The sequence below is a fragment of the Eschrichtius robustus genome, chromosome 9, assembly GCF_028021215.1.
Source record: "Eschrichtius robustus isolate mEscRob2 chromosome 9, mEscRob2.pri, whole genome shotgun sequence".
Taxonomy (NCBI): Eukaryota; Metazoa; Chordata; class Mammalia; order Artiodactyla; family Eschrichtiidae; genus Eschrichtius; species Eschrichtius robustus.
Genome location: NC_090832.1, coordinates 44,680,354 through 44,694,234, shown reverse-complemented (window position 1 = coordinate 44,694,234; position 13,881 = coordinate 44,680,354). Strand labels below are relative to the sequence as shown.

The 13,881-nt window shown below is 38.6% G+C and overlaps 1 protein-coding gene across 1 annotated transcript; it reads left to right on the top strand.

The window, feature by feature from the left end:
- The first annotated feature begins 9,446 nt into the window (after positions 1–9,446).
- CALHM4 (calcium homeostasis modulator family member 4) lies at positions 9,447–12,908 on the top strand. Its single transcript, XM_068550834.1, is given in 4 exon segments — positions 9,447–9,527; positions 9,806–10,219; positions 10,221–10,304; positions 12,522–12,908. Coding segments are annotated over 4 exon segments (966 nt in total).
- Positions 12,909–13,881: the final 973 nt, after the last annotated feature.

Here is a 13,881-nt window from a genome sequence, read left to right as displayed (position 1 = left end):
TTTGCCTGGCAGGTGAAGAAAGTGTATCAATCTTAGTCCTTTTGTGTTGTTTTTGCAAGTTCCTCCTTGCTCTGAGACACAGGTTCTACTTCTGAAGAGGAAAAGAATTGTAAATAGGACTGTCATAGCCGTGAACATTGCCAACGATCAAATACTGCTTCACTTGTGGGGATGAGTTGTAATCTAAAGGCATAAAAGCTGATAGTGAAAAGTCAGACCAGAAGCACCAGCTACTGAAATTTCTTCTGCCCAAGGGAATATGAGTGGTGCTTTGCTCTCATGCCAAGGCATTGTTTTAAAATCACAAACAGAAAGCTTCACAATCCAAGACAAAACTAAATGTTAGCGTTATTCAGTCTTTGTATTGATTGTTGTATGAATTCGAGACAGGATCAGCAATCTATAGGCACTAAATCCTGGATTCGAGGTATCATGTTATCCCCCAAATAACAGGTATCACAGATACCCATCTTGTGTGATTACAAAATTCAAATATATCTGGTAACGTTTTTTCTTCATAATTAGCAATTTTAAGATATGATAGAATTTGGTTGGTAATATTTTCTCACAAAACTATTGCTCAAAATGCATGTTCTACAGTTTAATAATGTATAATGATTCTGTCAGAGAAAGCAAGCCCTTAGCTTTCTTTTGAAAGTACCTGAGATGTTAGCTATTGAAGGCTGTCTTTATTTATGCAGAAGTATAAATACATCACGTTAAAACAAGAAACCTTCTCATCGTGACAACTGCAGGGCTCAGAGGATCAAAACTGTTCCAGAAATAGAAGCATAAAACTCAATTTGAGACAGTAGTTTCCTATTTCTTACAGCTTGAGTCATTTAGCCTATGTGTTCTGGAAAATTCTTGCTCTAAAGTGACAGACTACTGACTACTTTGAAGAAGAGTGTGGTGTAGTTCAAAGAGCCTAGGAGGATTTGGTAGGCTCAGGCTCAGCTGCATTTCTACCATTTACTGGCCAAGTCACCTTGGACAAGCCATTATATTGCTCTTTGCCACATCTGCAAAATGGCAATAATAATATCCACCCCACAGAATAATTGTGAGTATCAGAGATAATGTGTGCTATAAAACACATTATAATGTACTATATAAACACTAATTACTATAGATGATTTTTGTACTGAATATACTGAATGGAATTCTACAATATTTAAGACATTTCCATCAGTGCCTATGTGACTAATTATCAGGAAAATCAGTGTTACTGGCTTGGGGGGGCTTTGCAGCAGCAGATTAATAACACCTTAACGTTTATACAAACTTTACAGTTTACAACATGTTTTTCATTCTCTTTATCTCATTTTAATTCAACTACAACCTGTGAAGTAGTCAGTACTGTAATCATGACCATTTTAAAGGATAGGAATCTAAAAGTCAGAGGTTAAGAAATTTGTTCAAGGTTAGCTGGATAGTAGACAACAAAGAGTGATATGGGCTCAATTTGCTGACTGCGAATCAAGAATGTTATTTTTTCTACTGCACACACTCTAATTATGTTAGAGCAAAGTATTTTAGAGGTAGATTCGCAAAAGCTAATCAGGTATGCTGACAGCATGTTGCTGTGCCCAATCTGGGGGCAATTCTTGGTTCTGGATCAGACATCCAGAGAACAACAGATAAGGCCTGTGTACTCGGTGGGAGGGGTATGATGATACAGGAATCGATTTCACTGAACTCTAATGCTATGGTGACATCAGGGCCGCTATGAGAATTCAGGACATCATGGGTTCATTAGAAAAAGCCAGCCCTTCCTCCAGACGGATGGGTCTCCCCCGTTTCCGCACCCCGGCAGCCAGGACCACAGCACTTAAGGAAGGAGCCCCTGCCAGGTGCTTCCATGCAAAACCACAGCCTACACAAGCCTAGCTGCAGGCACTGGCTGGGTCACTGCTTTGCTGTGGTTCAGACTATGAAACCTGCTTACCTTCAGCGGCTCTTCTGATCAAAGCGAGCCTTGTGTTCCCCAGGCTCCCTCTTTTTACGTAAAACCGCCCTTCACTTTAATAAAGGAAAGCACAGAGGTTATGTTTCGAACAGGTAGATGATCTATAATTTCTGCCCCGGCAGCAAACTAGGAAGAAGAGTCATTTCAAAATAATGCAGAAGATAAATTTTTCCTCTTTTATCAAGGGTTCATTCTGTAACCGAGGACTGAATTTGGAGCCAGTGTTGGGAAAATGATGCATTCTTCAATCTCATCGTATCTGCACTGCAGCCAATCAACACAAGTAAGTGGTGAGCTGGGCCACTCCCCTATACTGGTCCTTTAGGAAGTACCAGGGCAGCTGAGTAGAGAATTGGGGAGATGCTAAAAGAGGAGGACATCTACAGATCTGTCAGCATTATGTTTACCATCATAACGGTAAACATAATGGTGATGGTCCACAAACTCTCAGACAATGCAAAGCCACTTCCAGTTACTATAACGTCTGGTCCAGGGGCTTGTTATCTTTTTGCAACTTCTTTTTCTATTTAAGTCTGCTTTTGGTGTTTAAGTGAATTTCTTTACGTAAAATCAGTGTTAATTCGCTCAGCACCCCTACCCCTCTGAAGACAGCTCTAGCCGGCAGACCTGATTTCCCGTACCCATGTACAAATACCAGCATGTGCTCAGTGAATGAGCTGGTGGATCCCTGCTGAGGGGTAGACATTTTACATGTTGGCTAGACAGGCAACAGCAAACTATCTTTAACAAGGAGACTATTTGGCTATAAAGCCCCAAAGAAAATGATTACTCATGGATGCAACCATTCACAATCATTGACAAGGTACATGCTAGTACTGCAGACAACGTCAGTTCTTGCAACAGTAAATGACAATACAAACTTAAGAATTTGTCATCAACAAACTCCCTTACAACAAGACTTTGACTCCTCAATAACGACTTCTAATCAATGTTCCCTGAAAGAGTGGTCTACAAATTCCTTCTCCACTTCCTTACTTCCCGTATACTCTACTAAATGGATTTTTAAAATATGAAATTATAAACATAAGGAAGATGTAGTACTTACTACCAAGCTCTACTGAACAAATTTCTATCCATACTTCAGGCTTTGTTTTAAACATTACAGCAGTACTGATACAGTTGAGATATCCTGTACCCTCCTTAATCTTATTCTTTCTTCCTCACCACTACCCAGAACTTGATATTTATTGTTTCTTTATATATTTCTAAATTCTGCAGATGTCAGTAACCATAAAGAATACATAATATTATTTTATTTTAAAACTTTACATAAGGTATCATACTGCAGGTATCCTACAGCTTGCCTTTTTCTTCCAAAATTATTTAAGATTTATCTATATCCATACGTGTCATTCTAGTTAATTTATTTTTCACAGCTTTGTAATGGGGGTCAGCAAACTTTTTGTATAAAGGGCTGGATTATTTTAGGCTTTAAGGCCATACAGACTCTGTCACAACTACTCAACTCTGCTGTGGTGGTGGGAAGCAACCATAGACAGTTTAGGAACAGGTGTGGTTATATGACCATAAAACTTCATTTATACACACTCAGATTTGGATTTCATGTAATTCTCACATGTCACAAAATATTTTTAAAAATTTTCAAACCATTTTAAAATGTAAAAATCATTCTTGGCTTAAAAGTCATACAAAACAGGCAGTGGGTCAGTTTGGTCCCTGAACTATAGATTGCCAACCCCTACTCTATGGCATTCTATTACCCTGGTTTTTCATTCTGTTTCCTTGTTATTAGATGTTAATGCTGAAATTTTCTTGGTGATCTTGTACATGATCAGTATGTTTTGGCAAATGATTTATGGGGAACTTATAAAAATGCTTATTCTCGATTTTTAGAGTATGGAACACTACATCTTAGACAAAGCTTGCTAATTTTGTTCTTTCATATCTTTTATATCCTTTCAATGTTTACTATCTAATGTTTTCCTGATCATTTCTAACATGTTAAAAATCTCTATGATTATAAGAATTTCTCCTTATAAGTTGATGTTTTGCTTTATATATTTCAGTTATACAGTCATAGACATACAAGTTCATGACTGTCATATCTCATAATGGATTGTTCCTTTTATTATGATTGTGTTCAAAATTAGCCCTTTTGACCCTTTTTGCCTTTAGCTCACTTTTGCCTTATATTAATATTATTATTTCCAGTCATGCGTATTTCAATACCGTTATTTTTCAAGCTTTGTGTGTGGTCTAATTTTAGGTGTGTCACTTGTAAGTGGAACGACTCTATTTTTTAATCACTCTGTAGGTGAGTTTACACCAGCTCTTAAAAGCATGTGCCAGACCACCTGGGTCCTAGTCCTGGCCCTTTCACTCATCTCTGTGTGGTCCTTTGCAATTTCCTTTATCTCTCCATACCACAATTTTCTCATCTGTAAAAAAGCTGAGGATAGTATTAGTACCTCATCATAGGATTATTGTGGGAATTAAGTAAGATAAAGTTCTTGAACAGTGCCTGGTATGTAGTGAGCACTCAGTAATTGTTAGCTATTTAAAATTTTTGTATGTGTGATTATTGATGTGTTTGGTCTCATGTCTACCATTATTTTGTGTTTTCTTTTTACCATCCTTTTTCCTTTGTTTACTATCTCTTTTCTTATCATTATTCTCTTTTTATTTCCCCTGTTTCTGAATGAGCTATGCACTGTATTTCTATTGTTTAGTAATTATACTTAAGATTTTTACTGCTCTATTGAAATATAAGTGATTTACAGTTTGATAAGTTTTGACATATGTGTACACCCCTGAAGCCATCAAATTAAGCAACATAATTAATATTTCCATCACTCCTGTTTTGTAACTGTGTTTTCTTTGATTCTTTGTCTATTTTGTATCCATTAACTACAGGACCAAACCAACAGCCAAAGTAGTTTGTATCTCTTGTGTGATCCGGAATCCATATTCTGACCCACTCTCTTGTCTAACTCTCATACACCAAGCCAAAAATTCCTCTGCTCTAAATCAACCCAGGACCAGGTACCAGACAAATAGCAACAGCCCCCATGCCCTGAAGCCCACCAGAATTATTTGAATTAGCCAACCCTAAGCTGTTTCCCCTGTCCTGCCTTGCCTTTCCCACAGAAACCCCACTAAAGGCTCTGGCCTAGGCTTTCCCTCCTCCTTTCTGCCTCCTGACCAAACCTGGCACTTCCCCATGTGGCCCTGAGTGGCCTGGCACGCCCCCTTCTCTTGGTAAATGTAAGTAATAAATTTTTCTTTCAGTGGCATTGACGTCTCTGTGTCATCATTCAGTCACTTCCGTAAATTAAAATCCCATGGTTCAAATTGATACATTCTGCCACAAGTTGTCCCATGACCCTGGCAATTCCTCTCTTCTTATTCCTCCTCCCCTACTCCCTAGGCAAGCACTGGTTTGTTTTCTGTCAGTAGAGATTAATTTACATTTTTAAAGAATTTTATGTAAATAGTCATACATTATGTATTCCTGTGCCTGAATTCTTTCTTTCAGAAAATTATTTTGAATTCATTCTTGTTATTGTATATATCAAAAGATTATTCCCTTTATTTTGCTGAGTAGTTTTCCCTTACATGGATATATAACAGTTTGTTGATTCACTCACCTGTTGATGGACATTTGTGTTGTTTCCAGTTTGCAGCTATTATAAATAAAATTGCTCTGTCATTCATGTACAAGTTTTCATGTGGACATATGCTTTCATTTCTCTTGAGTAAATAACTAGGAGACAAGTGCCTGTGTTTTATGGCAGGTATATATAGGTAACTTTTAAGGAAACTGACAATTTTCCAAAGTGGTTGTTTCATTTTGCGTTCCCAACATCAGTATATAAGAGTTACAGTTGCTCTGCAATCCTCACCAACATTTGGTATGGCGTGTCTTTTTAATTTTTGCCATTTTAGGAGCTATGCAGTGATATCTTATCATAACCATGGATTACCTTAGTTGTATCTTTTAAAACAAAAAGTAGTTATTTGTAGAAATAACTAATAATTAAATAAAGGTACATTAAAAATATATTTGCACTCATCATTATTTTTTGCTCCCATGTCTTTCCTCAGCCTTTATTTTTCTCCTTGCTGAAATATATCGTTTAATAATCCTCTTAATGAGGTTCTGTGGGTGGTAAATTCCCTTAGTCTGTATGTGTCTTTATTTTGCTCTATCTCGAATGATGGTTTAGCTGGTACTAAGCACTTTGAATATCATCTTCTGGTCTCTGTTGTTACTGATGAGAAGTGTACTGTCAGTCTATTGTCATTTTTTTGTAGGTTATCTGTCTTTTCTTTCTGACAGCTTTTAAGCTTTTAAGCTTTTATAAGCTTTTTTATTTTTCACAATCTGCAGTTTTACTATGATGTGTCCAGATGTGAATTTATCTTTAGTGACACTGTTCAGAATAGATAACACTCTTCTGATGTAAGAACTTTCTTTGATTCTGCAAAACTCTCAGTTATTTCTCTTCAAATATTGCTTTTCTGTCTGCTCCTTCATTTTTTCCTTGAGAACTCCTATTAGACAGAACATGGAGTTGCTTAATCTGTTTTCTATTTCCTTTAACTGCTTTTTTTTTTTTTACATCTTTATTGGAGTATAATTGCTTTACAATGTTGTGATAGTTTCTGCTGTGTAACAAAGTGAATCAGCTATATGTATACATATATCCCCATATCCCCTCCCTCTTGTTTCTCCCTCCCACCCTCCCTATCCCACCCCTCTAGGTGGTCACAAAGCACCGAGCTGATCTCCCTGTGCTGTGCGGCTGCTTCCCACTAGCTATCTATTTTACATTTGGTAGTGTATATATGTCCATGACACTCTCTCACTTTGTCCCAGTTTACCCTTCCCCCTCCCCGTGTCCTCAAGTCCATTCTCTACGTCTGTGTCTTTATTCCTGTCCCACCCTTAGGTTCTTCAGAACCTTTTTTTTTTTTTTTTAGATTCCATATGTATGTGTTAGCATATGGTATTTGTTTTTCTCTTTCTGACATACTTCACTCTGTATGACAGACTCTAGGTCCATCTACCTCACTACAAATAACTCAATTTCATTTCTTTTTATGGCTGAGTAATATTCCATTGTATATATGCGCCACATCTTCTTTACCCATTCACCTGTCAATGGACACTTAAGTTGCTTCCATGTCCTGGCTATTGTAAATAGTGCTGCAATGAACATTGTGGTACATGTCTCTTTTTTTTTTTTAATCAGTCATCAATTTTATACACATCAGTGTATACATGTCAATCCCGATCGCCCAATTCAGCACATCACCATCCGCACCCCACATCTCTCCATCTGTTTGTATCATCTTTAATTTCTTTCATCAGTGTCTTATAGTTTTTTGCATACAGGTCTTTTGTCTCCTTAGGTAGGTTTAGTCCTAGGTATTTTATTATTTTTGTTGCAGTGGTAAATGGGAATATTTCCTTAATTTCTCTTTCAGGTTTTTCACTGTTAGTGTATAGGAATGCAAGAGATTTCTGTGCAATAATTTTGTATCCTGCAACTTTACCAAATTCATTGATTAGCTCTAGTAGTTTTCTGGTGGCATCTTTAGGATTCTCTATGTATAGTATCATGTCATCTGCAAACAGTGACAGTTTTACTTCTTCTTTTCCAATTTGGATTCATTTTATTTCTTTTTCTTCTCTGATTGCTGTGGTTAGGACTTCCAAAACTGTGATGAATAATAGTGGTGAGAGTGGGCAACCTTGTCTTGTTCCTGATCTTAGAGGAAATGGTTTCAGTTTTTCACCATTGAGAACGATGTTGGCTATGGGTTTGTCATATATGGCCTTTATTATGTTGAGGTAGGTTCCCTCTATGCCCACTTTCTGGAGAGTTTTTATCATAAATGGGTGCTGAATTTTGTCAAAAGCTTTTTCTACATCTATTGAGATGATCAGATGGTTTTTATCCTTTAATTTGTTAATATGGTGTATCACATTGATTGATTTGCCTACATTGAAGAATCCTGGCATGCCTGGGACAAACCCCACTTGATCTTTGTTGAGGATTTTTTCATCTATGTTCATCAGTATTATTGGCCTGTAGTTTTCTTTTTTTTGTGATATCTTTGTCTGGTTTTGGTATTAGGGTGATGGTGGCCTTGTGGAATGAGTTTGGGAGTGTTCCTCCCTCCTTTAACTACTTTTTAAGATACATTATTTTATTTCTTTGTCTTTTTGTACTGCACTTTGGGTCAGTTCCTCAGCATTATGTTTCAATTCACTGATTATATACTTAACCAAGGCCAGCTGAGATTTATTTGAGAAGAGAAATTTATATCTTATTCATTTTTTTTGAGACAAGGCAAGCCTACACCAGGGCCTTTTATATAGAAATTATACAAAAACATTTGATGATTAAATAAATATAGATAACATTTTACATGTTTGATCACTAAATTCTTGTCTATATATATAACTTTATTAATTAACCAAATATTATATTTTCATATAACAAAAAGATACCTTATTAACAAATTTGCAACTTAACTTTTAAACAACACATTATTATATTATGTTCTGTCAATACAAACACATTTTTTTAAAATTTTATTTATTTATTTATGGCTGTGTTGGGTCTTCGTTTCTGTGCGAGGGCTTTCTCTAGTTGCGGCAAGCGGGGGCCACTCTTCATCGCGGTGCGCGGGCCTCTATCGCGGCCTCTCTTGTTGCGGAGCACAGGCTCCAGACGCGCAGGCTCAGTAATTGTGATTCACGGGCCTAGTTGCTCCGCAGCATGTGGGATCTTCCCAGACCAGGGCTCGAACCCGTGTCCCCTGCATTGGCAGGCAGATTCTCAACCACTGTGCCACCAGGGAAGCCCCAATACAGACACATTTTTATGCAAAGGTAGAATTTTTTTTGTTGTGATTTGGTTTTATGGGTACCCAAGTCTTTTTCTTCTCTTTTGGGAAAGCTTTTGGGATCTTCTGGAAAAACTCTGAAGTTATGGATGCTCCACACAGCCCTAAATTTAGATTGCTCTAGTATTAGGTAATTTCCAATATTCTTTATGCCATAATTTTATGGTAACACAGTCCTGGACCAGTAAGAATGTTCTATGTATTTCTTCCAATGCTCTTCTGCTAGTGTTGAGCATTTTGTGTCACACAAAGCAGCACATAGAAAGATGGCAGCAGTTTGTTTTGCAAGCAAGTCATCTTCTTTTTAGTAGAAAGATACACTGAAGAAATTTCCCCCATCATTCATACCAGATAAATCTCTCCCTCAGGTCCCTCCAGCTGTACTGTGAAGTGCATTTATTAGCTCAGGATTCACAAAGTACACAAGGAAAGATGCTAGAATCCTTTAAACATGTAAGGATGTTGGGTCACTTGACACAACCAGTTAAACCGGTAAGATCCCATAAAGTGGTTATAGCTGGTGGAGTCTAATGATCAGAAAGGGCTACAAGCTGATTTGTGTAAGGACTTCCCAACGATGAGCCCAGCTCTCAACAATACTGTATCTTCTCTGCAGAGAAGTGGAACATTTATCAATTCTTTTTTTTTTTTTTTTAATGTATTTATTTATGGCTGTGTTGGGTCTTCGTTTCTATGCGAGGGCTTTCTCTAGTTGTGGCAAGTGGGGGGCCACTCTTCATCGCGGTGCGCGGGCCTCTCACTATCGCGGCCTCTCTTGTTGCGGAGCACAGGCTCCAGACGCGCAGGCTCAGTAGTTGTGGCTCACGGGCCCAGCTGCTCCGCGGCACGTGGGATCTTCCCAGACCAGGGCTCGAACCCGTGTCCCCTGCATTGGCAGGCAGATTCCCAACCACTGCGCCACCAGGGAAGCCCTAGCAATTCTTTAATTGCTGCTTTGACTATGGTGGGCAACAAATCTCTTCTTTCACATTCAGATGTCCCTCTCAGGTTGGGAAAAACTTCTATTATGGTTCTGCTTTTCTAGTCATTCCTGCCTTAATCCTTCTGGTTGCTGGCTTTGCTCTGAGAAGCCAGATGTGGACAATTCCCAATGAATACTGCTGCAGCTGTACCCCTCCGGCCCGGAGAATCAGCTTCCGGGAGCGCAAGCTGGCTTGCCTTCGCTTCTTCAGCGTCACTGGGAGGGCACTTGTTGCTCCATTAACATAGCTGGCGGTGACCCTGCTGACAGGCACGTACTACGAATGCGCAGCAAGTGAATTCGCATCTGTGGACCATTACCGAGTGTTTGACAATGTCAGTGCCAGCAAACGGGAAGAGATCTTAGCTGGGTTTTCCATGCTGCACATGAGCTCCATCCGACATGATCCTGGTCAGAGATGAAGTCGCTTTTCTGCACAGATACCAGTCACAAGTAAGTTCTTGATTTTTTCTTTGCTGCTCTGCTATCCCATATTAACTACAATCACTGGAAACATTTCCCATACCTGCTGCTTCTCATGTTGTCTGATTATAGAACACAAACTAGATGCCACTCATCAATTTGATTTTTACTGAGCGGCTATGTAAATATAGTTAGGATGTTGGGCTTTGGAGTCAGCAGACCTGCGTTTGTCTTGCTTTGCCATTTATTAACCTGCAAAACCTTAAGCAAGTTGTATAACTCATCCATGCTTCACTTTTCTCAGCTGTAAAATGGGGATATTATTAATAGGATCTATCACATAGGGTTGGAGTGAGTAATAAATAAACTAATACATCTAAAGTGCTCAGTACTGTGTTCAGAATCTATATTAAAACAATGAATTTCAGATATTGATATTAAAATTATTATTGCTATATTACTAAATTCCATCTTTCTGCATCTATATTCTTAAATATGCATTCTTATATATTAAAATCTCATCTAAAATTACAGGAAGCTGAATTATGATTAAAAATAAACACCAGTGATAGTTCTAAATTTAGTGTCCTTAGATAGGCTTGTGTGAGGGGGTGGAGTGAAGTGAGGAGAAGACCTAAACCTACTGGGTTTATGGGTTAAATTTAAAGATGTACAAGTACATTTTTGTCAGTACAGAAAGAATCATTGGTTTTTATCAGTTTCTCCAAGGGATTTGGGGAAGAAACACATTTCAAATCACTGCAATTCAGTAAGAACACATTAATTTTTTTAACTTAATTTTTATTTTATATTGGAGTATAGTTGATTTACAATGTTGTGTTAGTTTCAGGTGTACAGCAAAGTGATTCAGTTATACATATACTTATATCCCTTCTTTTTCAGATTCTTTTCCCTTCCTTATAGGTTATTACTGAATATTGAGAAAAACACATTAATTTTAAGCTACTTATTGCAAAGCCATTTTTTGACCTGTCACTTTTCAGTTATTAAATTTTAAAAGTACTAATGCTATTTAGTTGAAAAAATTGCTCTCAACACACAGAATATTTCTTGGCTTTATATTTCGCCTCCCTCCTTAGGCATAAAGACTTGGAAAGAATGAACGTATCTAAATTCACATGTGAGTCCCAATAACAAAGCACCATGCATAGCACATGGTGGGAGGTCAACCTTGGGCTCAGTAAATGATAGCTGATGAATTAATGGGCATCTGAGATGACCTTTCCTCTGCCGTGCTGGCCTCAGTATCACTTTGTAGGTTTCAGCCTCTCTAGAGTGAAGCTATCCTGCTCTGCACACACTGGTAATACCAGGCCTGTTAATGAATCACAAGCTGTGGAAGACACCTTCACCTCCCAGACTATGGCTGCATACTGCTGGCTTCCCTAAATGTGTGGAATCTGTCTCTCTCAATCTACATAACCACCACTAAATATTGAAAAAAAGAATAATGAAAAGGAAAAAAAGGAATCTAAATATAGAAAACAGCTACTTATGTCAGTCTTTAAAAATGGAAACTAAATAGTTGCAAATAAAATCTAGTTCATTTTCCTTTCAAAGTATATTTCAAAAATCAATCATAAAACTGGTCAGCAAATGCTTATTTGAAAGGGGAGGAAAATGAAAAGGAAAACAATAGGTGCTACACATTTAAGGACATGAGAGTCTGCTCACTGTCTTTCTTTGGTCACAGAAAAATAAAAGGAAAGAGCAATTCAAGAAGAAATGTCAACAAATACTTGCTGGTACATCATTGAAGACACCTTACGAAGCTACCATTATTATCTATTATATCATCATTTTCATCACTATCATTATCAAATATTTATTAAGTGTCCAAAGAATGCATGACCCTATACCTGATGGTTGAGCTAAAATCAAAGTATGTATTTTATGTCCATTATGCAAAGGTAATTGGTAGGTTATCGTGTCTGCCACTTCAAGGACAGTACTTAGAATCCATTTCAAAATCCTTTGGAAATCCCCCAAATCCAAAAATCCTTTGTAATCCCAAAACCAAGTTGAAATGGTTGGGCCTATATCCTCTGTCACACCTGCATCTGGGATCAAATGAATAGCACCTGCTAATACGCTAAAGACTAGAAAAGCAAATTTCTTACCCACATTTTAGCTCTCCGTTTTGTAGGAATCCCTCCTACCATGGTTGTTTCTTAAATATTTGATATATTGATGTTTTCTGCTTTTCTTTTGAATAATTATATGAAGATGCTGGGCTGGATTTTGATCACCTTGGCAACCATCGCTGTCCTAGTCTCCTGCTCTTTGGCGAGGTGTTGCTCACCCCTCACCTCTCCGCGGCATCGCTACTGGACCAACCACCTCTACAATGAGAGGGAGCTCTTTGAACAAGCTGCAGCACAGCACTCACGGTTCCTCATCGTGCAGCGTATAAAGAAGCTATTTGGCTTCATTCCTGGAAATGAAGGTGTCCAACACATCCGTATTCCCTCATGTCACGACTGGAGAGATATTTCAGTACCCAGCTTTCTCTGCATGGGTAATGACATGCAAGGTCACTACAGCTTCCTTGGAGACAGGTTGGATGAGGATAATGAGGAAAGCAAATCAGGAAGTATTGAATTAAAACCTTAATCATAGCACATTTCACATTTCAGGTTGCTTAACAGATATTTTATTTTTATGGTGAGGGAGTTTCAGTGTAATCTCTTCATCTTTTTTTCTCTCTTCTGATATTTGTTTACAGAAGTCCATCCTAAATGCTATTTCCAAAATCAGTTTATCTGATCATTGTGCCAGCTTCGCTTTTTGAAATTTCACTGATGGTCTGGTAGTGGCTATATTGGTCTAATTTTTAAAAATGTGGGGGCTTCCCTGGTAGCGCAGTGGTTGAGAATCTGCCTGCCAATGCAGGGCACACGGGTTCGAGCCCTGGCCTGGGAAGATCCCACATGCCGCGGAGCGACTAGGCCCGTGTGTCACAATTACTGAGCCTGTGCGTCTGGAGCCTGTGCTCTGCAACAAGAGAAGCCGCGATAGTGAGAGGCCCGCGCACCGCGATGAAGAGTGGTCCCCACTCACCGCAACTGGAGAAAGCCCTCGCACAGAAACAAAGACCCAACACAGCCATAAATAATAAAATTTAAAAAAATAATAAAAATAAGATAAAATAAAAATAAAAAATGTGAAAATTGTAGTCACATCAAACTTTAAAAAAATTTTTAAAATTAATTTATTTATTTATTTTTGGCTGTGTTGGGTCTTCGTTTCTGTGAGAGGGCTTTCTCTAGTTGTGGCGAGCGGGGGCCACTCTTCATCGCGGTGCGCGGGCCTCTCACTATCGCGGCCTCTCTTGTTGCGGAGCACAGGCTCCAGACGCGCAGGCTCAGCAACTGTGGCTCACGGGCCCAGTCGCTCCGCGACATGTGAGATCCTCCCAGACCAGGGCTCGAACCCGTGTCCCCTGCATCGGCAGGCAGACTCTCAACCACTGCGCCACCAGGGAAGCCCTGTAGTCACATCAAACTTTGAATCCTAGTTTTGTTACCTAGTAGCTACGCAGAAATTAATATCTTTGAGAGCCATTTTGTTATCTGTGCATAGTAGT